At 53.2% G+C, this 22143-nt stretch overlaps 2 protein-coding genes across 2 annotated transcripts; one reads left to right on the top strand and one right to left on the bottom strand.

Moving 5' to 3' along the window:
- Positions 1-583: 583 nt before the first annotated feature.
- LOC311185810 (chymotrypsinogen 2-like) lies at positions 584-20430 on the bottom strand (the record flags this gene model as incomplete). Its single annotated transcript, XM_084256628.1, has 7 exons — positions 584-745; positions 1160-1293; positions 2102-2282; positions 2520-2598; positions 2677-2756; positions 2869-2972; positions 20379-20430. The coding sequence occupies 7 exons, from the start codon at positions 20428-20430 to the stop codon at positions 584-586; spliced, it is 792 nt and encodes a 263-aa protein (XP_084112754.1).
- LOC311186643 (small ribosomal subunit protein uS14-like) lies at positions 7435-7692 on the top strand (the record flags this gene model as incomplete). The annotated part of the gene is made up of 1 exon (XM_084257758.1): positions 7435-7692. One exon carries the CDS (start codon positions 7435-7437, stop codon positions 7603-7605), a length of 171 nt encoding a protein of 56 aa, XP_084113884.1. The 3' UTR covers positions 7606-7692.
- Positions 20431-22143: the final 1713 nt, after the last annotated feature.

Below are 22143 nucleotides of genomic sequence, written 5' to 3' on the forward strand. Positions count from 1 at the left end.
CAAATCCCAGAGAAAACAGTCCAGAGCAGAGTGATGGGCACTTGGTATGTGGGGCTAGAAAGTTCAGAGTGAGTGTGCAGACCTGGGTGGGAGGCGGGAAGGGTGGGGACTGCATGGATGGTCTGGGGTGGGGTAAGCAGGGGGCTCAAGGCAGAGAAAGGTGCTGGAGCATGTGGGGAGGGACAAGCCTGCCTGGGTGGCCCTCTTGGTCCCAGGGCCCACCCTGCTGGGCGGAGGACTGCATGGCCTGGCCTGGAGCACTCCTGCCCCCCACAAATCTCCTTGGGACAACCCAGCTGCCAAAGGCGCAGAAACCAGGCTGAGAAATGAGCTGCAGCAGGTGGTCCTGGACTCTACTCCAGGGGCCTCCTGAGCAGGGAGGACCAGACCCAAAGGCCTCAGCTCCCTGAGAAACAGGGGCTGCTGGGGCTCTGCAGCCTGGAAAGGGAGGGTCATGCCACCCCTTGATGGTGACAGGGACACTGCAGCCACCTCCCTCAGGTCACAGACACACAAGCAGTCAGGGCTTCTGTACAGAGGCTTTATTGGGGACACTAGAGGTTGGGATGGGAGGAAACAGGACTTAGTTTTTAGCCAGGATCTCCTGAATCCAGGGCATGTGCTTGGTGACGCGGCTGTAACTGCCAGGCATGTAGGTGGAGCAGGTGCTGCTGCCAAAGGACACGACTCCCACCAGGTTCCAGGCTCCATTCTTCTGGCAGACCAGGGGCCCGCCAGAGTCACCCTGTGGGAGGAGAAGCACCTGTCTGCAGTCTGAAAGGGGTGCCGGGATCCTTGTGCACTCCCGCCTGGCTCAGACAGGTATTACCAAGAAGTAAAATGTGTATACAACAATACCTAGAAACTTCTAACTAAAGGAACAACTGAATTTTGCAGCTGCTCCAGGGCCTGGGGATGTGGAATGTAAATGGGCTGAAAAATCTAGCTCCTGGGGAGGGTGTGAGAATAACTCCCCATGGACAGCACCCCATGCACGGCCAGAGCCAGTCATCTACTGGGCGTGTGTAAGTGCTAGTCCTGGCTCCCCGGGTTCTAGGCAAGTTTGAGGGGAATGGGCTCAGGGCAAGGAGGGTCCTCCACCCTGACCGCTGACCGCTGACCGAAGCATCAATGAGGGGCTGCAGGAGAGAAGCCGTACCTTGCAGGAGGAGATGCCGCTGGCCCCGGCACAGACCATGAGGTTGGTGACCATGCTGCCCCAGTAGTACCTGCACTGGGCAGTGGACAGGAGGGGCAGGGTGGCCTGCTGCAGCTTGTTAGGGCCCTGGTACACTGGAGGGACATAAGAGTCAGAAGGGAGTCAGGACCTTCATCCTTCTAGCCCATCCTTGGGGGGGACAGAACTGACAGTGGTCTCTGTCTTCCTACACAAGCACCTGAGTCCTGCACCCCCTTATAGCTTAGAAGCCTCAGTGGACACAGTGATTCCAGCCCAGGCCAGGCTGACTTTGCTGCATGCACAGTTGGTGACACAAGTCCTGCCTGCCCAGTCTGGGCCCTGCCAGACCACAAGTGGGGGGCTCAGGGGCAACTTTTTTCCCCCAGGGAAGGGGCTGACATCCCTCTGACTGCAGACTCCTTGTGACAGGGAGCTCCTTCCCGCTGCCCCTTCCTGGCGGCTGCTGTCCAGTGGAAGGTCCAGCTGGGTAGCCCTGGCCTGGGCAGGAGAACTGAGTAGGAAGAGATTGTCAGGCAGAGCCAGCCCTGGGCGGGGACACTGGGCTGAACTCTAGGGCCTGAAGCTACCCTGGATGCCTGATCCCCAGGCAGGTCTGCACAATGGTCACACCCCTGTCCACTCAGGTCTGAGCAGTGAACAGGTGGGGGTGCCATGGATGGGATACATTTGAGTGAGTAGTGCAGGGCCTGTGTCTCAGAACCTGACCATTCAAGGACATCAATAGTCTTCTTTTCAATTCAGATGGCAGGTTTTTATATAAGAGGGCATAATAGAGAGATGGTCAGATTTATGACAGTTTGAATTTCCAAAAATTTAAAAAGCAGAGCCTTCTGCTTCCTACCTACTCAGGCAGCCTGACCCCAGACCCATCTCCTGGGTGACAAGGCCAAGGTCACTCACTGTTGGGATAGGTAATGCCCCAGCCTGTGGTGACACACAGGGACCCCACAGGGAAGGTGTCCTGAGCACTGGGCAGGCACACAGGGGATACGATCTCAGAGAAGCGGGCGGGCGTGGCCAGCTTCAGCAGGGCGATATCGTTGTTCATGCTGCGTCTGTTGAACCAGGGGTGACTGAAAACCTGTGGGTGAGGCCAGGAGGAGGAGGTGAGGCCTGGGATCCATCAGGGATCTGCAGGTTTTAGGAGACAATTGTCTTCCTGGTGAATAATCTGAGGACATAGACCAGGGGAGCCCAAGGGAGACTCTGAGGCCCATCTGAGGCCCATCTGCTGCCTCCTGTCTCTGCAGCCGAAGGGCCTTCTCCCCACTGCCCCTGCCCCCAGCAGCTATAGCCCCAACCCCTCAGCTTGGCGTACCTGAGCAATCCTCAGGATCTGGACATTCTCCATAGCTGAGCTCTTGTCAAACACTCCAGCCACTACCAGGTGGGATGTGCTAGAGGAAGCAGGTGTGATGAGGAAGGATGATGTGCCTGCTCCCCTCCCCCACTCTTGGACACTCCCTAGGACTCACCTGACCCCACAGTGAGCAGCAGTGATCACCCAGTTCTCGTTGATCAGGGAGCCCCCACAGAAGTGGAGGCCCCTGTGGTCCTGGATGAAGAGGGGTGGTCAGCGCTCAAGGAAGCACCATATCAACCTGTCAGCTGCCCCCCAATTGGGCTGCACCACAGTGTGACCCTGCTTAGGTGCAGACTCTCCTCACCTGCAAAGACACCTGCCAGGGCCAGGAGCCAGGACGAGCATCCTTTCCATTTACGATCCTCTGTATGCCATACACAGCTGGACGAATGGCCGGGACCCCACAGCCTGGAGGAGGTATGGAGAGAGGGCTGAGGTCTCAGTCATTCTGCAGAAATCTGGTTTGTTGTTCAGACATCACAGCACCCACTTCCATACTCCCCTATTTCCAGAAACTTCCCAGGTATCCCAATCTTGGGTTAGAGGATCCCACAAACATAGCCTGCTGTTCCCAAGTCACCCTGCAGGGATGCAGAGGGACAGGCAGCTCCATCAGGGTCACCCTACCCAGAGGAGCTGAAACAGGCTGAGGAATCAGGCTTCCCTGCCCCCCGCTTCCCTGATGGGAATCTCAGGCCCCTCTGACTCTCCCAGGCTCATTTCTCCAAGATGTGGGGAGCAAACACTGCCTACCTCACAGCAGAGCTTGCCCAGGAGATACAGGCAAAGAGGTTAGATTTGCATGAGAGAAACCTCAATCCACAGGGCTTCACCCTCTGACCATCACCAGACTAGGTCACAGACCCCTTTACATTATCGGATTCTATATTCTGGAGATTCCAGAAACTCCTCATTGCATAAGTTTTTATTTTCTTAATGATTTAATGAAGTGAGATTTGATTCCCTATCATAAAAAGATGTATTGAAGAAAAAGAAAACAAGGCCCTTGGATTGTCTGATTGAGCACAGACAAGTTTCTTGAGGCCTCAGACCTTGGTCACCGCCTAGGTTCTTTCTGCGCCTGCTTGAGGTGTAAAGGCACAGAAACCCCTGGAAAGACCCTGTATCTCCCTGGAATTTCAGGTTATGTGTCTGGGCTTGAGGTCCAGGACACAGCTAAGGGGGCTTAGGGTGCTGTGTTGTCCAGGAAACTTAGACCCCAGACATCACCAATCCCTTCGAAGTAAGTCAGGCTGGGAGACACTGGTGCTCTGAGATCCCTCCCCAGCCTCAGGCCTGCTGGCTCCAGCATCCGAAACTCACCAAAGGAGGCCCCGATGACGGCGAAGCAGGAGAAAACCCAGAGGTAGGCCATGGTGCTGTTGTCAGGGAGGTGTAAGGCTGCCTGCTCTGGACCCCTTTTAAGTTCCTTGGGAGCCCAGGCCCTCGGGCCTTCCCTGGCCTGAGGGTCATCCTCTCTGTTGTAAACCAGGGGTCTGGGGTGATAAGGGGCCACCAAAACTGTCCTGCCCTGGCTCTTGGCCAGGGAAACCCCAGCCCCTAGGAAAACACAGTGCCAGCTGCCTGGCCCCCTGGTGTGCTGTTCAGCCTTGGCAACTCCTGGTTCGAGACTTGTACTGGGTGGGAGAGGTTGCACCTAGGAGGCAGCAGGTGCTCACTGAAGGTCTGTTTTCAAGGGAACCTCACCCAGGGATTCTGGGTCACCCAGAACTATGCATTCAGGACTCAGTTTCAACATAGACCCCAGAGCCAAGGACTTCAGGTTGTTGCTATTTTCTGCTCAGGAAAATTCCCTGAGGCAAGGGAAATGTATGATTCCATCTGGGATGGGCCTCAGAATCAGCACAGCTAATCAGCTTCAGAGCAAATGAGGTGGGGAAAGGATCACCTTGGGTGCAACTGGATTGTCTTTATCTGTGATAATTCACAATTTCTGGAATTAGACATTTCATAAGGTTTCTTATCAATGATGGTTTGATACTACACCACAAATGACCCATTGAGGACACAGAAAGGCCAAGAGAACAGGAAGGCCAGGAGCAGGGATGTGCCTGGAAGGCTCCTGAGGGCCCAGGGACCTCAGCTTCCCAGCACAACCATCCACAACACTGTATGTGATTTAGGGGGATACGGGGCCACGAAACCTGTGCAGGCCTGGCTCTTAGCAGGGTCACCCCAGGCCCGGGGAAAACAGGGCAGGACCCTCTCTCCCCAGGTCAGGCCCTTCTAAATCCCGGGCACCCACAAGCACAGAGCACCCCTGCCCTCAATCAGAGAGGGAGACAACATTAAGTAAGAACGTCACAATATGATCCCCCAAAGTTGCTGCACCTCCCCCTGCAGTGACCTTCAGGGCTAATGGCTGTTGCCATGGTCCCTGAGGTCCAGCGTGGGCAAGGAACCACGGGCGCAGGGGGAGAACAGCAAACTCCCTAAAGCTTAGATAGGCCGGATGCCTGTTAAGAGATAACGACCACCAGAAGCCGCCACAAAGAAAGTAAAAAGGAATGCCCAACACACGGAACCTTATCTCGCTTTCTCAAGGCCCACAAACTTTATTCTGCTTACAACTGTCTTTCCAAAATCTTTCCTTTTTCTGGTCATTGATTGCTAATTAAAAAACATACGTAATTTAATAACTGGACTAACTCAAATGAAACATTACTAAACTCTGTGTAATAATAGAATTGTTAGTTTTATGATTTCTCTGTTGTGTCCTTGGCTTTGTTAGCTTTGATTTTTTTTTTTTTTTATAGAGGCATGTTTTATTTATTTATTTATTTATTTTTTATTTTGTTTTTGTTTTGTTTGTTTGTTTATACATGCACTGGGTACAGTCAGAAGCGCGGGAGGGCGAGAGAATTCACCAGAGCCAGAGCGGGGAGCAGAGCAGGCAGAAGGACCGAAGTACACTGCTGAGGGGAGCAGCGGGCAGCAGGAGAGGTCTGCGCGCCATGTGGGACCCTCCTCCGGTGGCCGGGGAGCAGCCGGGGATCGAACCGGCGCCGCAGAGGCCGCGGGCAGCTTCGCAACCCAGCGCTCAACCGCTGCGCCACCGGGGAGGCCCTGTTAGCTTTGATCTCAATGAAAAAATATCACTTTGTGAAAAGTATATTCACCCATGCTAATTAATAAATAAGTTAGTGGTAGTGAGTAGTTATTAAAACAAAAAAATAATTACATAGAACAAAAGAAAAATTATTAGCCTGCTACTTAAGAAAATGACTAGGTCCAGATGGAACTTCGGACATAGATCACTGCCCTGTCAATGATAAGCTAAACCTATGAGCCAGCTGGCTTAATTCACTGATAACCGATCCTATGCCTTTAGAAAAACATATATATACTGACCACTGACTCAAATAAAGTTACACTCAGATTTTCACTCTCTTGAAGTGTGTCTGTGTGTCATTTATTTGCCGAATCCCTGACCACCCCGCGCAATCTCTCAACCCTGAGACGGCCTCATCGTCCACTGCTGTGCTGGTCCGCGTCACAGTGATATCAAGTGGGTAGTGATATCAAGTGGTGAGAGACCCCGTGCCCCGTGGGAGGACTGAATCTTCTCCCAAGGCCTCGGAGAAGCAGGTCAGAGTGAGCAGGTGGCTCCCGGACTCAGGACAGTGACCCCAGGAGGAGCTCCTGGGGTGGGACATGTGAAGTTTTGGGGAGACTGGCGCCCCTGGGTAGGCAGGAAGCGTGGGCCTGTCCCTTCTGCATCTCCCTGTCCTGGTGTTGCTTCCAGCCTGTGTCATCCACAGAGCCCCCAGTGCAGCCCTCAGAGGAGGGTGGGCCTCAGGGATATGGAGATGAACAGCCCCAGGGGAGATTCAGTGGGGGTGGGGGGGAGCTGCCAGCTGAGGGAGGGTGAAGTCACAGCAGAGAGGAAGGTGCCAGAGCAGAGGAGGGGCCTGTGAGAGATGATGATGTGTGACAATCAGTCAATTTTTCCTCAGCGGAAGAGATTCAGATTAAACTGTGAACTCAAAAATTAAAAAAAAAAAAAGGCCTCCCTGGTGGCGCAGCTGTTGAGCGCTGGGTTGCGAAGCTGCCCGCGGCCTCTGCGGTGCCGGTTCGATCCCCGGCTGCTCCCCGGCCACCGGAGGAGGGTCCCACATGGCGCGCAGACCTCTCCTGCCGCCCGCTGCTCCCCATCAGCAGTGTACTTTGGTCCTTCTGCCTGCTCTGCTCCCGCTCTGGCTCTGGTGAATTCTCTCACCCTCCGGCGCTTCTGACTGTACCCAGTGCATGTATAAACAAAAACAAACAAATAAATAAATAAATAAACATGCCTCTAGAAAAAATTAAAAAAAAAAAAATTAAAAAAAAAAAAAATCAAAACGAAATGAGGGGCCTCCCCGGTGGCAAAAAAGGTGTTAAGTACTGCACTGTGAAGCAATCCACAGCCTCTGCAGCACGAGTTCGATCCCTGGCCAGCCAGGGACAACACACATGGTGCAGGAGACCTCTCCTGACTCTCTTACTGCTCCTCTCCCCAGTGTATTTCAGTCAGTCTGCCTGTTCTGCTCCCCACTCTGTCTCTGGTGAATCCTCTCACCCCCCCCCCCCCGCCCCGCATCTCTGGCCTGTACCCCAGCTCTTGAATGCATAAATAAATCTTTAAAAAAAAAAACAAAACGAAGATGAAATCAAGAATATTACCCTTTAAAAGAGAAGTCACAAAAACTGATCAAAAACACAAGCCTTTCTTCTGGAACGAAAATGAAATAGAAAGGGTAAACATAGGTTAATCTTCTTTAGAGTATATAGGTATTCCTTAACGAATTTTTTCTCTCATTAAAATAATACTTAGTACACTTTTTTGCCTCGTTGCCTCTGAGAAAGCAAGATGGGTCACCAGCAGCTCTACTGGAGTCACCCGAGAAAATTCGGCCAGGGTTCTCGCTCTTGCCGAGTCTGCTCAAACCGACAGGGCCTGATCCGGATATATGGGCTCAACCTGTGCGGCCGGTGTTTCTGTCAGTACGCCAAGGACATAGGCTTCATTAAGTTGGACTAAATGATCTTCCTTGAATTGGCTGTGGAGAAATCTACCGTAAAGCAGAAACTAGCTCTCTGTACATAAAATAAAATACTTCAATTATGAAAAAAAAAATACTTCGTACAGATGTTTTATGATTCAGGAAAGCTGTAGTGAGCTATAAATTGCCCTCAATCAATACCTCCCTTACTTGAAATAACAACTCTTAGATGTCAACGATAATAAACATTTTAGTACGTCACATTCTCGTGGAGAAGTGTGACTCTGAATTCCCGACTCACATGCAGTGTAGTAAGTTACCTCAAAAAAAAAAATTTTTACAGAAAATAGATAAGTCAGGTTCTCTTACAATAAATATAAAGAAATCCTACTTTTCCCTTTATAAAACAACTTTTTAGGGTGCCTATCTAGATGTCTTCATACAGAAAGAATTAAAATGAGTAAGAAAAGCTACTTTGTTATTTCACATGTAGAGTTTACATACATATGTAAAATCAATATATTTAAACAAAGCACATAAAATTTTGTGGTTTTACTGTCCTCTGTCAAACTTGGTCTTATGCTGTGAGCCTCTTTCCAGGTCTGTGAAAGTCACGCCCTGCCCTGGCAGCCCAGAGGACCGTAAGTGAACAGCCCCCACATGGAGCCTTCCTATGAGAGAGCCCCATGGATACGGGGAGCCTGCCTCAGGCTGGTCAGGGACAGCGCCCCAACTCCTGCTTGGGGAGCCAGAGGGCAGCGCTGGTCAGTGAGGAGGGATAGTGGCCGTGGACAGGGGCATCTGACCTAAGTGACATGGGCACCAGGGAGGAGCTGACATGGACACACTGGCTGGAGCTGGAGGCCCCAGGGAGGACAGAGAATCAGCTGGAATGTGCTTTGGACACTTCTGGGGCTGCTCCCACAGAGCCACAGGCCCGGCCACGCTGCCCTCTGTCCTCTCTCTATCTGGCTGGAGCCCAGATGGGATCCTGGGGGCCTGGGCCATCTGGGGGCAGGAGGAGCAGCCAGTGTTTATGTGGCGGTGGGGGTGACAGGTATAGGGCAGAGCCACGAGGGGCCCCGAGGCTGCTGCCCCACCCGGCCCCTACTTTGGATTCTGTCCCTGAAAGCATGAGCTGCCTCTCCTTGAGGCCTCAGGCAGGTGGAGCTGGGCCTCTTGGCCCAGGGCTGGAGCAGCCTGTCAGGACACCTGTTGTGAGATTCTACTGAAGGCTTAGAATGAATTGTTGCAGCAGAATGACGGGATCACAGCATGTGGATGTTTTTAAAGCTTTTATGGCTACTTTCCAGCTGCTTCTAGACTCCTTTTCTTTTTTTAAAGATTATTATTTATGCATGCAAGAGTTGGGGTGCAGGCCAGAAGTTGGGGAGTGGTGAGAGGATTCACCAGAGAGAGTGGGGAGCAGAACAGGCAGACTGACTGAAATACACTGCTGAGGGGAGCAGTGGGTGAGACAGGAGAGGTCTGCTGTGCCATGTGGGTATCTCCCTGCCCTGGGCTCGAACTCGAGCTGCAGTGGCTGTGGATAACTGCATAGTGCTGAGACTTAACCCCTTGTGCCACCAGGGAGACCCTTCTTGAGTCTTTTTAACCACTTATTAATTTACCATCTGCAAGAGCCACTTCACCTCATCTGTGAAAACAGGGCACCACACATTATGTATTTGTCAATTCCATATGTTGAAAATGGTGTTCAGTAGTTAAACGCAGCATTTTCTTGATTACAGCGTGGCTAAGCTTCAAATGTTAACAAACCATTTTGTTCCCATTAGCTCCTATACCCTAATGTACTCATAACGTTCTTTTTTTTTTTTTTTTTATAGAGGCATGTTTCTTTCTTTCTTTCTTTCTTTCTTTCTTTCTTTCTTTCTTTCTTTCTTTCTTTCTTTCTTTCTTTCTTTCTTTCTTTCTTTCTTTCTTTCTTTCTTTCTTTCTTTCTTTCTTTCTTTCTTTCTTTCTTTCTTTCTTTCTTTCTTTCTTTCTTTCTTTCTTTCTTTCTTTCTTTCTTTCTTTCTTTCTTTCTTTCTTTCTTTCTTTCTTTCTTTCTTTCTTTCTTTCTTTTGTTTATACAAGCACTGGGTACAGTCAGAAGCGCGGGAGGGTGAGAGAATTCACCAGAGCCAGAGCGGGGAGCAGAGCAGGCAGAGGGACCGAAGTACACTGCTGAGGGGAGCAGCGGGCGGCAGGAGAGGTCTGCGCGCCATGTGGGACCCTCCTCCGGTGGCCGGGGAGCAGCCGGGGGATCGAACCGGTGCCACAGAGGCTGCGGGCAGCTTCTCAACCCAGCGCTCAACCGCGGCGCCACCGGGGAGGCCCTCATAACGTTCTTAATAATTTGTAATTTTGGAATCTGACTTTGCTGTTTTGTTGTTTCCCAAAAGCTGTAAGAGATAGTCACCAGGGCCTCCCCAGTGCTGCAGCCGTTGAGCTCTGGGTTGCAAAGCTGCTCGCAGCCTCTGCAGTGCCGCCGGTTTGATCCCCAGTCACCGGGCGAGGGTCCCACATGGCGCGCAGACCTCTGCTGCCGCCCGCTGCTCCCCTCAGCAGTGTACTTCGTCATTCTTCCTGTTCTGCTTTTCTTTCTGGCTCTGGTGAATTCTCTCACCCTCCTGCGCTTCTGACTGTACTCAGTGCTTGTATAAATAAATAAATAAATCTTTAAAAAAAAAAAAAGAGATAGTCACCAACCCCTACTTTGTTCCACATGGAATTGTGTTGCTTTTCCCTTAAGTTATTGTCCTAGAAAAAAAGTAAACCCAGTGATTTGAACTACAGCAGCTTTAGAGTTTTTTCAGCCTTTGAGCTATAAATTTGATTTTGTTTTTTGTTACCTTTTCTCAGCAAGGGGTTTGGGTGGGAGTAGGGGACATTCTCTGATCAGGCCCCAGGGTCCTGGGGCTCTGACGCCAATCTGTAGGGAAGGTTGAGGTTGCCACATTTCAGAGGACCAAGAGTGTGGGGCCAGGAGCTGTGTGTCAGATTTTCTCAACCTGAGTGGATACCCAGGGCTGTCTGGCTCAGTATCACCCCACTTTGAGTATTAGGGATCCCTATTCTCAGGCAATGAAAGTCTCTGAAATAGTGACATTGTGTTTCCCTTCCCCCATTCAAAACAGGGAACCAAGAGTTTTGTGTTTCATGGACTCAGGGAATTTTCCAGAACAACAACAGGCAGCCTGAATGCACTGGCTCTGGGCCTGTTGTGAAAGTGCCTCCTGCGGTGGAGCCTGCAGGCTGTGAGGAGGGGGGAGGCTCAGGAATTGAGATCTAAGCCTACAGATTTGCCAATCAGCTTTTACTTGAGGCAATTCTTTTTTGCCCCAGCCACCCCCCTCCTCCAACCAGACCCTGTCCTGTCAGGCAACATTCATCTCTGTGACAAGAGCACAGCCACTGCCGCCTGTCCTCCACACAGAGAGGACCCCATGCAGGCCACCCACGCCAGCCCTCAGGGGCACACTCGGACCATCAAAGCCCGTGAGGGCAGAGGGTATAGTCCCCCTTCCTGGCTTTTGGCAGCAGCTATGGAAACACCTTGGCTGACCTCCAGCAGCCACCTTGAGCCCTGAGGAGAAAGTGATCCTGACCCAGAGCTGCTGTCCACCACCAGGTGCTGGGGGCGGGGAAATGCCTGTTGTCTCTCTGACAGCCTTCATATTATTACAAAAGCATCTGAAGACATAAATAACCCCAACAGGGACCTTCCCCTCCAGGTCCTCTCCTCTACCCTGGGGAACCACATAGCAGGAAGTAGAAATCATCCCCCTGCAACCAGCCAGTGGCACCCTGTAGGTGTCCAAGCAGGAGAAACTGACTGTGGACCAAGTCCTTTTAGTCATATTCAGAGAAAATAGCTTGGGGAGAGAGCTCAGAGCAGGTCAGCAGGGAGGCAGGGTCATGCCTAAGGGGAGGCTGATAAGAGACAAGATCCAAGAGGACGTTTTGCTCAATTATGTTCCTAAAAGCAAGATTCCCCAGTGGTCTGGAGGGGCAGGGCCTTCAGCCTTATCCCCAAGCAGGTCCCTGTGTAAACCGGACCCTGCTTGATTCTGTCTCTAAACTCAGCCTTCCTTGTTCTATTTTCCCTCTTGGAGGTTTGCCCCTTTGTAGAGACTCTGCAGCTGCTCTGCCCTGACCAGAAGTGGGTCCTTCTAGGCCATGTGCACAGGGACCTTCTTCTTCTTCTGCTGGGCTCCTGTGTCAGGTGCAGCCTGTGCAACTGTGGGGCTGAGGAGGGAGCGCCTCCTAATACCACCCGCAGACAGTCTGGACAGCACAGCGCAGCTGCACCACGAGGCAGCAGGGAAGGTTCCACAGCGCTGTGGGAAGGGCTCAGGCCTGCAAGACAAAGGGGTTGATCCCCTAACAGGCAGTACCCTCAGGAAGCCCGTCCAAGTGGCCCCCTCGCCCTTTTCTGTCCTGCAAATATTGCCACCGGCTGGCATGTACCTGCCCAACACAAACCCACCTGGCACCGGGACTATGCTCCCACACGTGTCCTCTGCCCGCACAGGTGGGTGCCAGGATGCTCATTAGCCTCCCTGAGACACCCCTCAGCCCAGGCTGCACAGGGGCCCAGGATATAGGTGCTTGCAGGGGCCTGTGGCGCCTGAGGTGCCCCTGAGCCCTGAGCACCCAGAGACTCTCAACACTTTGTTCCACCAGCAGCAGAAACACCAAAGCAACCAGTCCTGGGGTCGCCCCCAACACCCAGCTCTATGAGGGCGTACACCTCACCTGTGTCAGGGTTCCTACTAGATAGTGACAAGGGAGGGCGCACCTGAGGGAGGAGGCATTATCAAGGGACTCACCCACCTTTGAACCCCACTCCTCACTGGGGTGGAGACCATGTCAGATGACAGGGTCCCCCCAGGAGTTCACTGCAGCACGTGCCCCGGCCTCCTCCCCAGAGATGACACCCAGGACAGACAGGTCCACACAACACCGACCTCCCTGCACCCCAGAGGGAGAAGCAGCCACTACGGGACCCACTTGTTAGAATACACGCCCTGGTCTCTCCATCGCTCATCTACCTCCAGGCCTGGAGCCTTCAGTTGGGGCGATGCTTACAGCCTGGATGAGGCTGCTGCTCTGTATTATTATGGGATGGGCTGCTCTCACCCCACTGAGATGGGCACTGCTGGTCAGGACCTGCCCCTGATGGACCCAACCTGCTCCCAGGTTGTGGAGGCCCCACCATGACGGGGCCCTGTGTCTCAGGGGACGGCAGGGGACGCCCCGACATTGGGTATTTTAATTCAGCCAAGGGCCTGGTTTCAGCTGATTGTCCAGGCATGTGCTGCACAGACAGTTGTGGGGAATAATCACACTCCTGTCGCGGGACTAGATGAGACCCAGCCCCTACCTTCCAAGTCCTTTTATATTCCAGATCTTAAGGCTTTTGGATAAACTCCTTTGGTCCACTTATTTTCCTTCTTTTAAATTTATTCTATTCCCAAGCTTATGCTTTAAATTCACTAAGAAAGAATGAATTCCAAAAATCTAACACCACCCTCAACCCCAATAAAGCGGAGCCTTAGGGGCTCCCAGCTAACACCTGTGTGGCCCCAGGCCTATTCTGTCCCCTCAGGGTCTGTGAGGAATAAACTTGCTGTTTGTAGTTTCCTGAAGGTTCTTGCTGGGGGTGACTTAAATCCTCACAAGTACCTCAAGGGCTGGTCCAGGCACAGCACTGGTTCTGAAAGGGGGTGTCTGGGGGGATGGGAAGGGATACTCATGGGAGGCACGGGTGAGAACCCCAGCTAAGACTTCCATGAAACAAGAACCTAGAGAATCAAATATTTTGGAATTAAACAAGAAGCTCTAAATAAGCTGTAGACAAGTAGAAATGAGAAAGCACATTAAAGTGAAGGACTTTAAAATCCTGCTGGTTAGGGCCTCCCTGGTGGCACAGGGGGTTAAGCACAGCGCTGTGAAAAGCTGTCCGCAGCCTCTGCAGCGCAAGCTCGATCCCCAGCTGGCCAGGGAGCTACCCAGATGGTGCAGCAGACCTCTCCTGGCTCGCCTGCTGCGCCCCTCAGCAGTGTTTTTCAGTCAGTCTGTATGTTCTGCTCCCCACTCTGTCTCTGGTGAATCCTCTCACCCCCCCCTCCCCGCACCTCTGGCCTGTACCCCAGCTTTTGTATGCATGATTAAATAAATATTTTTTAAAAAATCCTGCTGATCAAAATGAGTGGAGAGCTGCTAACTCAGGAAGGATTGATATACATCATTGCTTTATGGGCAAAAGTATGAAATCAGTGGCCAAATTTTTCTAGCTTAGAAAGGTATAAATATGATCCAGGAAACATCAGAGAGTAAAGACAGATCTATTAAAGTTTAGAGTAGAAATCCATGAAATAAAAAACTCGAGAAATTTCTTCAAAAGACAAATCAGACTTTGTGTGGACTGGGTACAGGAATGTGTGGGATTGGGGGCAAGAATGTAAACTGTTCCTACCAACCTAAAGCCTAAACTAACACTGCCCTGTTGTCCAGCATGTTCCAAGGCTGTGCTCCTTGTCCACCTGCCAGCAGGTTCCTGAAGGACTCAAGAGACTCACCCCAGCTGTCCCTGACCTGAGAGAAGCTTTTTGGGTTCACACTGCCCCCTCGTGGCTACAGATGAAACAACGCGTCTCCTTCTGGCCCCTCAGTGTCCACCCACCCAGGGAGGCTGGGCCTGCTCCTCCTGAGAGGCCACTGTGTTCTCACTCCAGCTCATGGGCTCTTACCCTGAGTGGCATCTGAATTGCCCAGAAGCTGCTTTCAAACCGCGCTGGGCCTCACTTTCCTAGTGTCTGAGTCAGGTGTGGGGTGAGGAGGATAATTTACCTTGCTAAGAAGTGGCTGTTTCTTCAGGGGTTGAGGATCCCAGCTTGAGAACCCCTGCCCGGGGTAAGTGCTCTGCTTTGTGGGTGCTGAGGGACCAGCTCCTGCCCCGGAAGCCAATGATCAATTTGCAGAGGGTCCTGTCAGCAGGTGCCTCCCATGGAGGGGAATGAGTTTCTAACTGAAAGCAATTCAATTGGGCGTGGCTGCAAGAAGGCAGGCACATGAACTCAATTATGGGCCAAGGGGGCCTGATTCCCATGTGGGGTACACAGAATGCCAGGTTGTTTATTGAGGCACCAATAGTACTGGTTTGCGACCTCCATTTCCTTGTATTCAGTGCACAGACTAGGGTCCCTGTGAGGCACCTCTATTCTGCCCCAGGGCTGTCAGGCCCCAGGAACCTAGTCTCACTCTGCAGGCCCTGCCCCTCTTTCTGGTATCTGTGCCCACCTGGCATGCAGCACAGTGCTCCATCCCACCCCACCCCTGCCTTAGGAGAGGAGCCCCCACTTGCTCAGTCTCCCTCCTGCCCTGGGGGATGGGGCATCTTTGAGGGGCCCCTGGCTCAGCCCCTGGGGGCCTACTGCCTCCCACAGGGCTGGCTCATCCATGCCCACCTGAGCCCCATCACCCTTCTAGTGGATCCTGCGTGGGCTCTGCCTTTCTCCCTCTCTGGGGGAGCCCCCTACTCTGCCTGCTTCTAGGGGCCATTCCGGTGCTGCTCCTAAATCCTCAGTCCACTGTCCTGTTCCACTCTCCATCCACCTGCAGCCTCCAGCCCACTCACCTGGTCCTGCCCACCAGCTGTTAGGCCCCCCATCTTCCTTGGGATGTATACAGGTCCCTCTTATTGGAGGTTCAGTACTATTTGGGGCTCCAGTATTCACTGGGGGTCTGAAAATGTATCCCTCTGGATTCAGTCTGTGTCCTCACATGGTTGTGTCGGGGTGAATGTATGGCCTGTCCCCCATCCCTTCTAACCAGGCCCGACTTGGGCAGAGCAGCCCTGTTTCAGTACAGGCCGGGCAGTGGGCGCTGGGAGGCAGGCAGCCCTCCATGAACCTCTCCATTCTTTCTCTGTCCTCTCTCTGTTGTTCTCCCTCGCCTTGTCTTAGGGTCTCACCTTCTCTGTCCCCGCTGTCACTGCTTTTATCCCCCATCTAGGCTCAGGTGTGCACAGACGCATGCCCGCATCCTGGTGTCCACAAGTAGGCATGCGTGCCCTGTGTCCACACTCCCAATCGCCCTCTGCATTGACACAATCAAGGCCGCAGATGATAGCCACAGAGGCTAGTGGAGTAAAAAATCTGATTAACTCTTCTACTCTACAGGTGTGCAGGGGGCTCAAGCCAGAGGGAGGTGCTGGAGCATACAGGGAGGGACAACCTCTCAGGGTGCCCTCTTTGTCCCAGTGCCCACCTTGCCGGGAGCACTCCTGCCTTCCACCAAGCTCCTTGGGTCATCCCATCTTCCAAAGAGGTAGAAACCAGGCTGAGAAATGAGGCCGCAACAGGTGAGGACCAGAGGCAGAGCCTTCAGCTCTGAGAAACAGGGGCTGCTGGGGCTCTGCAGCCTGGAAAGGGAGGGTCACGCCGCCCCCTGGTGGGTGACAGGGACACTGCAGCCACCTCCCCCAGGTCACAGACACACAAGCAGTCAGGGCTTCAGTACAGAGGATTTTATTGGGCATAAAGGGCGCTGCAGAGGGGGGATCAGTGTTCAGTTTCTCAGCACAATCTTCTTAATCCAGGGCAGGAGAAAAGTGATGCGGGGGCTGAAGAATGGCTTATAGCTGGAGTTAACTTCGCTGACCTTGGACATTAAGCCCACTAGGGTCCAGGTATTATTACTCAAGCACACAAGGGGGTTGCCAGAGTCACCCTGTGGGGGAGAAAGAATCCCTCTGTGATCCTGATCTGGGTGCCAGGACCCTGTGTGCCCTGATCTGACTCAGGTATGCTGAGTCATCACAGCTGGGCTCAGAAGTGAGCACTAGAAACTTCGGTCTAGTCCAGAATCACCTCAGCTCAGCCACCTGCTCCAGCAGGCTTGGGACCAGGAGTGTCAACAGGCTGAACTCCAGGCTCATAGTCATGTGAGAGATGTGCCCCCTGGGAGTGGCTGGACCCCCGCCAGAGACATTCCCCATGGGCATCTGTTAGGTGGTCTTGTCTTCCCTGACACTGGGCAAGGGCTGAGAGTGAGGGGATCATGGGCAAAGAGTGGCCCTGGCAGGTCAGGAGAGTGGACACATAGTGAGGGGCTGGGGCAGAGCTGGGCCTTACCTTGGAGATGGTGACGCCTAGAGATCCGGCACAGATAATGTTTCTAGGGACTGTTGTGCCCCAGTATTTCTTGCACTGGTCATTGGGCATGAGGGTCATGTAGGACTGCTGCAGCTTGTGAGGTATATCTGTGGCTAGAAGGACATAGGGCCATGAGCAGGTCAGAGCCCCACATCCCCCTCACTCCTCCTGGGTGGAGGTGGCAATGCCTCTTGTGCTGCCCACACTGGACCATCCACCTGCTTCAGCATCAAGTGCTGGGTCATGAGCCTGCACCTCCTGCAGACCTCGAAGTAACTGTGGACACAGGCCTTGTGATTCTACTCCAAGGGGAGCTGACTTTGCTGCCAGCACAGGAGATGCCGTAAGCCCTGCCTGGGCCCTGCCACCCTATGTTGCGGGCACAGGGGCAGATTTTCCCTTAGGAAAGGAGACTGACATCTTTCTAGCTGCAGACCCCATTCTGGGGGTGACAGGGAGCTCTCTGACCCCTACCCCTTCCTGGTGGCTTCTGCCCTATGGAAGGACCAGCTGGGTAGCCCTGGCCTGGGCAGAAGGACTCAGGATCCTGGAGGAGACCATGAAGCAGAGCCAGCCCCAGGACATATAGCCCCCAAGTTTCCCAAGCCCAGCAGGGCCCAAATACCACCTTGGACCCCTGGCTCCCTGGCACATCTGAAAGGTGGCTATGCCCTCCTGGTAGCCACTGAAGGTCCCATTCAGGGGAGCCCAGAGGGAGAATCTGAGGCCTGTCTGCTAAGCTCCTGTCTCTCAAGCTGAAGGTTCTTGTCCCCTATCCCCTGCCCCAGCCCCTCAGCTCAGTCTCCCGCCGCAGGAATCGGGGATGTCCAGTCTGGAGGGAGTGCTGTGGACAGGATGCAGGCAGGTGGTGAGTGGGCAGGGCCACTGGGACTGAGCCGTGTCTTCAGAAACTGTTCATGGACATCATTAGCCTCGGCTCCTAAACGACTGATTGGGGTTGCATTAAGAGAGTCGTATATAGGAGAGACAGATTCACGACTTCTTTGAATTTTGAAGAATCCACAAAGAGGCATCCTACGGATCACCTGCTGCTGAGTCAGCCTGACTCCAGACCGCCTTCTTGGGAGCAAGGCCATGGTCACTCACCATTGTAACTCGCGAAGCCCCAGCCGCTGGTGAGACACAGCGACTGCGCAGGGAAGACCTCCCCAGTTTGGGGCAGGCACACGGTGGACACGTTCTTAGAGAAACGAACGGGTGTGGCCATTTTCACAAGGGCGATGTCCTTGGCCACCCGTCCACTGTGATAATCAGGGTGGTTGAAAACCTGTGGGTGAAGTTGGAAGAAGGCAGTGAGCCCTTGGGGTCCAGCAGAGGCCAGTACAGATGCCCTCCTGGTAGCCCTGAAGGTCCCATTCAGGGGAGCCCAGAGGCAGCATCTGAGGCCTGTCTGCTGAGCTCCTGTCTCTCAAGCTGAAGGTTCTTGTCCTCTTTCCCCTGACCCAGCCCCTCAGCCCAGTCTCCCGGCCTGTTCACAGGGCCTCGCTCACCTGTGCGATCCTGTTAGCCTGGTTATTTTTTGAGTGTCGAGCAGCTATTCCAATCCCAATCAGGTGGTCATTCCTAGGGAGCAGGCGAGTGAGGAGGGGAATGTGCCCGCTGGCCTCCCCAGACCCTGGCCTTTGAGGGGACTCACGTGATATTGCAGTGGGCGGCGGAGATCACCCAGACGGGCGAGATGAGCGCGCCGCTACACACCAGGTCGCCATCTGTGTTCTGGAGGAAGAGGGCGGTCACGCTGGCCGGACACCGCCAGCATTTGGGCCGTATCCTCTCCCCCTTCCCTCCTTCTGGTATTAGACCCTGGTGTGACCCCCACTTAAGTGCACAGTCCTACTCACCATCACAGCCACATGCCAGGGACAGGATCCAGGGAGAGAATCCACCCCATTGATGATCCTGGCTTTGTTGCTCCTTACACGGTGAGTGGCTGGGACCCCACAACCTATGGGGGGGGGGGCAAGAGGGAGAGTAAATGTCCTGAGGTCCCATGTGTTGCAGAACTTGGTTTCTACCTCAGCTTGCAAGCCCCCCCCCCACTGCCACATTACCCATATAGAAGACTTCCCTGGAACCCCAATCTGTAGGTTGGAGGATGCCCCCCCCACACACCCTGTTGTGACTAGTCATCCCTCCATGGGCATGGACGTGTGAGGCGGCTCCACCCCCCTCTGCCTGCCCAGAGGAGCTTCAAGGGGCTGAGGAATCAGGCCTGTCTCCTCTTGCTGGATGGAGACCTCACCCCCTGTCACTCTCCCAGGTTCACTTTCCCCAGTGACATTGGGAGCAAACGCTGCTCCCCTCACAGGCAATGCTCACCGGAGAGTCTGTCGGGGCAAGGAATGTGGAATTATAACCAGAGACGGGATCTGTCCTGGGACCTGCTGCCAGACTGTGCCAGGACTCGTTTACATTTTGGACTCTCCATTCTGGAGCTTTCAGGAAATATTCATTGCATTACATTGAAGATTATTAATTCCTTAATAAAATAGGACTTTGATTCCACCATAAAAAGACACATGGAAGAAGCAGAAAACAAGGAGATTGTCCAGAACAAGGAGGACACGCAGGGCCCTTGACATGTGCAGACACATTTGCTGGGTCAGGACACAGGATCCTCAGCAGCTCCCAGGGGTGTGAGAACTTGGCCACAGGAAGAAAGGGGGGGGGCAGGCCCAGCTGCTCCCACCAGCCAGGCTGTCCCCAGGGAGCCCCAGGCCTTGCTCCAGGCAGTACCTGCCCCTGCCCCTGGGGACAGGGACATGGCCCAGCCACTCCCTCAGGCTGGTGTCTCCAAACATGTCGTCTCCTCATCATCTTTTCTTATAACAGAAAAGCCACTAGCAGTAGCTGTGAGGGGCTCACCCTGCAGAGGCTTCATAGCAATGGAGTGGGGGGTCGGGTCCCCTGTTCTGGAGGAGCTGAAATCTCACAGGAGTGGGGCCAGCAGGTGTGACAGGGACGGGCAGGAAATACAGGGAGGAGCTTCCCCCACTGAGCCCTGGTTCTGGTTATAAACAGGGAGTGAGTGTGTGAAGCTGCACAGAAGTGACAGGCAGGGGCTCAGCAGAGGCCCCTTCCCAGGAGAGGGGGAGCAGGGAGCTGCTGGGCCCAGTATGGGTGTCAGAGAAATCCCTGAAGCAAATAGGGCAAGGCAACATTTGCTCATTTAACAGGTTAAATACATTGGTTTTGCATTATTTTTACATTTTCATTCTTTCTTATTTTTTTAATAGCAAAGATACAGCTTAACTCTATCTGGAACTGAACAGATCTCTAGTGGAGACGTGGGGGGTTTCTGCAACCCACCCTTCCTGTGCCCATAGCCACACACCCATCTTTTGTGGGTTGGTCCTCCTTGGGCCCAAGTAGTTATTTTGCACACCTGGCACAAGGTGTGAGGCCTCAGAAAGTTCTAGAGGGCTCCTCTCCTCCCTGCAAGTTCTGGGTAACTGTCTGGGTTTGAGGCCAGGGTGCAGGGCAGGGACTCAGCTCTCCCCTTGCATTGCCCCCTGGACCTCACCGGGGAGGCAAGCACTGATGGGACCTGGTGATGAGCCAGTGGGGGCTCAGGGCCTTTCTTCCAGAATCTTTCATGTGTGAATACCCCCGAGCCACAGACTCACCAAAGGCAGCCTCAATGAGGGTGAAGCAGGAGAGAAGCCAGAGGAAGGCCATGGTGCTGCAGACCGGGAGGTGTGGGGCTGCCTGCTCTGGGGTCCCTTTTACATACCTTTGGGAGACTCAAGCACCACCCATGCTGTCTCCAAAATCCCTAAGTGTCACCTTTCCTGGGTTGTCATCTAAGGATCTAGTTGATAAGGGACCACAAACCTATCCTGACCTGGCTCAGCCTGGGACACTACAGTCCCTGGGAAAAGGGCAGCCGCCTGACACTGGTTCTGATTAGCATCAGTTACTCCTGGCGTGAGGAATCCAGCTGTAGGCCCTGGAGGCCCTGGGTCCATCATGGGGGCGGCAGGTACTCAGCAAAGACTCATCTACAAGGGAGCCTCACCCAGGTGTTCTGGGGCACCCAGAACTAAGCACCCAGGACTCAATTTCAACATAGACCCCAGAGCCAAGGACTTTTGCTACTTGTTTCACTCAGTAAAACTCCCCAAGACATAGAAAATTCCCGAGGCAAGGAAAAGGCTCAGCTTCCTCTTGGCATTGGCCTGAGAACTGACTGGGAGGGGCAGCTTCAGAGCATATAAGGGCAAGAAAGTCTCTCTCCATGGGCTCAACTGAATTCCTATTTCTTGAAAATTCATAATTTAATTAACTAGCCATTTTAAAAACTTAGTTTGTTTTCCCATGATGCTTTGGTTTCAAACCATAGACGTCCATTGAGGACACAGAAAGCTACTGAGTCAGGGAACACAGAGGAAAGCACAGGAAGGCCAGGAGGAGGGATGTGCCAGGATGGCACCTGCCCTAGGTGGGGCCATAGGACCTCAGTCTCCTGGAGCAGAATCCTCTTTTCCCAGGTCAGGTCCCTCTAGATCTCAGACACCCACACGCACAGGGCATCCCTGCCCTTGGGTTGCAGATCAGTGAGAGAGACACTCACCAAGTAAGAACATCACGTGACAGGTCCCCCAAGCTGGAGGGGCTGCCCGCTGCAGTCACTGTCGGGGCTCCCTGGTGAGAGGCCCTGTGGGAGAACTGAATCTTTTCCCAAGGCTTTGGCCTGTGCTTACCTGGGAGAAGCAGGTCAGAGGGAGCAGGCGGCTCCCGGGCTCAGGACAGTCACCCCGGGAGGAGCTTCTGGGGTGGGACATTGATGATATGGGGAGATTGGCGCCATTGGACAGGCTGGAGGGCCAGGCCTGTCCCTTTATGCTCTGTCCAAGTTGGTGTCCATGTGTCTACACACCACAGCCTCCTAATCCACTTACGTGTCTGGGAACTCGGTTGATTCCATAACGTGGCTATTGCCATTAGTGCCGCAATCAGCACAGGAGTGAACGTGTGAATCGTGTAGTTTTTAAACTAGCAAGTTTCTTCTATTATAAAGATGATGTGGATTCATTACAGGAAATCTACAAAATACAGGAAAAATTAAGGTTACTAACTATGCCCCACACCAATGCCATTTGCCCTGATATGCTCTTTTGCAACCATCCAAGTTTGGGCAGGTTCATTTTTGGATCTTGCAGATAAAAAGATAATTTTGGAGTCTTTGGTAGATTTTTCAGACCTTTAATGCTGAATCAAGGAAAAGACCAGTTTTCTTTCTTGACTTTCCTCTGGCCTCCTCCTGTCTTGTGATCTTGGAGTGAGGCCTTACATCTCCTGGCCTCTTAGCACAGGTGTCCCCACTGACATATGCGTATGCCCGCGGTCTCTGAGCCAGGTCTCCACAATCACAGGCTTGCAAACCCACAG

This window comes from Talpa europaea, assembly GCF_964194135.1.
Source record: "Talpa europaea genome assembly, chromosome: 16".
In the NCBI taxonomy this organism is placed as follows: Eukaryota; Metazoa; Chordata; class Mammalia; order Eulipotyphla; family Talpidae; genus Talpa; species Talpa europaea.